The sequence below is a fragment of the Cyprinodon variegatus genome, unplaced genomic scaffold (assembly GCF_000732505.1).
Source record: "Cyprinodon variegatus isolate N-32 unplaced genomic scaffold, C_variegatus-1.0 Scaffold120, whole genome shotgun sequence".
NCBI lineage: Eukaryota > Metazoa > Chordata > Actinopteri > Cyprinodontiformes > Cyprinodontidae > Cyprinodon > Cyprinodon variegatus.
Window position 1 is genome coordinate 912,674 of NW_015150573.1, and position 3,106 is coordinate 915,779.

At 40.4% G+C, this 3,106-nt stretch overlaps 1 protein-coding gene across 1 annotated transcript in view; it reads left to right on the top strand.

Moving 5' to 3' along the window:
* The first annotated feature begins 227 nt into the window (after positions 1 to 227).
* The window catches only part of svil (supervillin), an 86,059-nt gene continuing 83,180 nt past the window's right edge, over positions 228 to 3,106 (top strand). Inside the window, exons 1-4 of the mRNA XM_015375528.1 lie at positions 228 to 308; positions 1,591 to 1,654; positions 1,750 to 1,892; positions 1,976 to 2,642. Of these exons, the coding sequence (XP_015231014.1) occupies positions 1,647 to 1,654; positions 1,750 to 1,892; positions 1,976 to 2,642 (818 nt within the window). The 5' untranslated portion in view covers positions 228 to 308; positions 1,591 to 1,646. The remainder of the gene's footprint in view (positions 309 to 1,590; positions 1,655 to 1,749; positions 1,893 to 1,975; positions 2,643 to 3,106) is intronic.

Consider the following 3,106-nt stretch of genomic DNA (forward strand, 5'->3'; position numbering starts at 1 on the left):
TTAGAATGTACATATGAATAAAACTGTAGATTGTTGCATTCTTTGTAAGTGGGCAAACCTGCAAAATCAGCAAAGGGGTCAAATACTTATTTCCCCCTCTGTATGTAGGCTTGAAACTGGACCTTTCCTATATACATGGGTTTTAAAGATCAGGTTGTAACACTAACTCCTTACTAACCACAGTTTCTTTGTTTGATTTAACAGCTCAGTTGGTTTTTCTCCCCTCAGCTTCCAGAAGGAGTTTTCCTGCGAGGACAAAGACGACCCAACCAGAAGCAGCAAGGATATAGATGTTAGTCTCCCCAAAGGTTAGTAGATTCAGGTCATTTGGAGCAATCAGAAAATGTTTCCATCCTAGAAATGTCCAGTTTAGAAGGGTATGGATTTAATAAAACATCAGTTTTTTATTCCAGAAAATCCAATCTTAACATTTTTTCTTTGACAAAGTTAAATTTTTATGTATAAATGATCCAGTCTTGGTTTCTTCCATATGTTTTTGGTTTTTTTATGCTGGCTTTCTAACAAGTGTGGCTCTGTGTTTCCACATTTCTAAAGCTTAAATCTTTTTTTTTATATTATTAATCAAGGACAATACACATTCATAAACATTTCTGAATGTTAGTTTTAGCTACAAACCTAATTTTTAACTGTTGTCCCTTAATCAGTTGTTATAATGCTAAACAAATACCAATACATTTAGTGAAATTCTTACATTTTCTCATAGCAATAATTCTCACAGTTCAAGATATTTAATCCTTCAACTGTGACACATTGGGGACATTGGCTGGACATGCGAATCTAAAGACTAAATTTGATAAAAGTTGTTAAAATTCATTTTATTTTTTAGAATTAAACCCTGCAGTAAATGAAGACGTTGTTTGTTTGATTTTGGCCTATTTTTAGGTTTTACGGTGGTTATGGTATTATAATTATCTCATGGTGAATGGAATACTATTCCAGATGTTAGAAACTTTCCTGAAGGATGCTGTTGAGGATTCTCAGTCCTTCAGGTCATAGTCATTCCAAAAAATAAAAAAACTACTGGAATATGTTTCCAATTTGAAGATGTTTGGCTTCCCACCCAGGAAACTTTTTCAATTCAAAATGTCAGGAAAAACGTTGAGTTCAAGGCTTTGTAGAGTGGACCAAAAACAAAGCCTTGTCTATTACCCTTTCAGAGGTATAGACCAGTATCGTGTATTGCAGGATAACAAAGAACCCAAACGACTCCCCATTCCTCAGCTTGCATGTTTCTATGCCAAAATTTTGAATTCTGGCATAGAAATTTAGGCATTTTGACTTGAAAAAGCTTCCTGGATGGGAAATGAAATGTCTTCAAACTTAAAAAAAAACAAAGTCCAGTGCATTGTTTGTTTGTTTTTTTTACCTTTTTTGGAATGACTGTCTTTACCTCAAGATTTCTTCCAGAAATATCTTGTCTTTCATTTTAAGTTTATGCTGCACAATTTGAAAGAATATCTTCCAAACTTTGTCAAAACTTTATAATGATTGAGAGGGCAGAGGCTTTTTTTCCCCCATTCAGTTCTCTTTTAATTTAATATTAAAATTAATCCTTTTTTTCTTTTCAAGTTTCTGAATTAAGGAAGCGTTTCGAAAGCCTTACCACAAGTGCGAGTGACTTGGAGATGAACAGGTATGACGATGAACCTTGCAGGTTGTGAGAGTTATTTCTAGAAATGATATATTTGGAGGAAATCAAAGGACGACGTTTGGTTTTGTTCCGTGAAGAAAGGAGCGGATCGCTCGGAGACTGGAGGGAATTGACGGGGAAGTCCATCCATCCCTGCTGCCCAACTTGGTGACCAACCGGCTGCTGGAGGAAGACACGCCTCGCTACACCAGAGCATCCGACCTCTGCGAGCCGCACACTGGTTAGTGTCTATCAGCTAAATCACAGAATTGTTTGCATTTTATTTCAAATATTCTCACTACGGTTTCTCTCTTCCCTCTGAAGTGACAGTCCAGCGGTACGGCATTGAAGGGTTTGACATCCCAGACGTGCCGTTGAAGCCTCCTGACCGTGAGCCCAGAGATCGAATTAGGTCTGAGCATCAGTCCTCCATCCACACAGAGTCGGCCCACACCGATGCTGCCCCAGAGCAGGAATCCAAAGCTGAACGCATCGCCCGCTACAAGGCGGAGCGACGCCGACAGCTGGCCGAACGCTACGGCATCTCCTTGGATCAGGACCCCGACTTGGATTACGCCTCACGCCGCACCCGGAAGGAAAACGAAAGCTCGGAGAGGCGTAAAAGAGGAGACGAAGGCAGGGACGTCAGCCTCAGCGTTTACAGCAGCAACACGGTCGGCGGGTCAACACCTCAGAGCCGCCCCGTCTCTGCCTACGATGCGCCTCGCAGCAGAGTAGACTCCTTCTCTGAGAGGGAGAGAATGATGAACCTGGAGAATCAGCGCAGGGCCGTCCCGCCTCCGCCCACCTCCTACATGGACGTAACCTCATCGTTCTCCACCAAGGCTCACGCTAAAGACGCAGTGGCATCATTACCGCCCAGCTCGCCAAAGATGAGCAGACACTCATCGCTTTCCTCTCCCAAACACGCTGCGTCTCCTGGAGATGCGTTCGTCGAGCAGCAGGCCCACGGCGTACTGAACAGACACGGGTGAGTGCTCTTCACATCCCAATGTTCATTCCTCTCCTTTTGGATATTAATTTGAAGAACATAGAATAGAAATACCTCATTGTGAGACAGTGGAGAGATCCAGGCTTCTTGTGTATAAATCGATCCTCTTTAAGTTCAAACCTAAAGCAGATAAGCTGCGCTGGTGTGTCTGTTAGAGAAGCATAAACTGGTACCTCTAGATCTGGACTGTAATTTGATAGAGATAAATGTCAATTGATAGACGTGTAGCGCAATTGGAAAAGAAGAGGCTGATAAGTTAAAAAGTTATGTTTCCTTCATTTTTTATGGTAGCCTTTCACATAGCTTCATGCTAAAGTCAGTACTTTATTAAGGAACACAAATAATAATAATGAAATAAGCTGTTTAGTGAACTACTGTCAAAAAGGAAAATATATATATATATATATATATATATATATATATATATATATATATATATATAT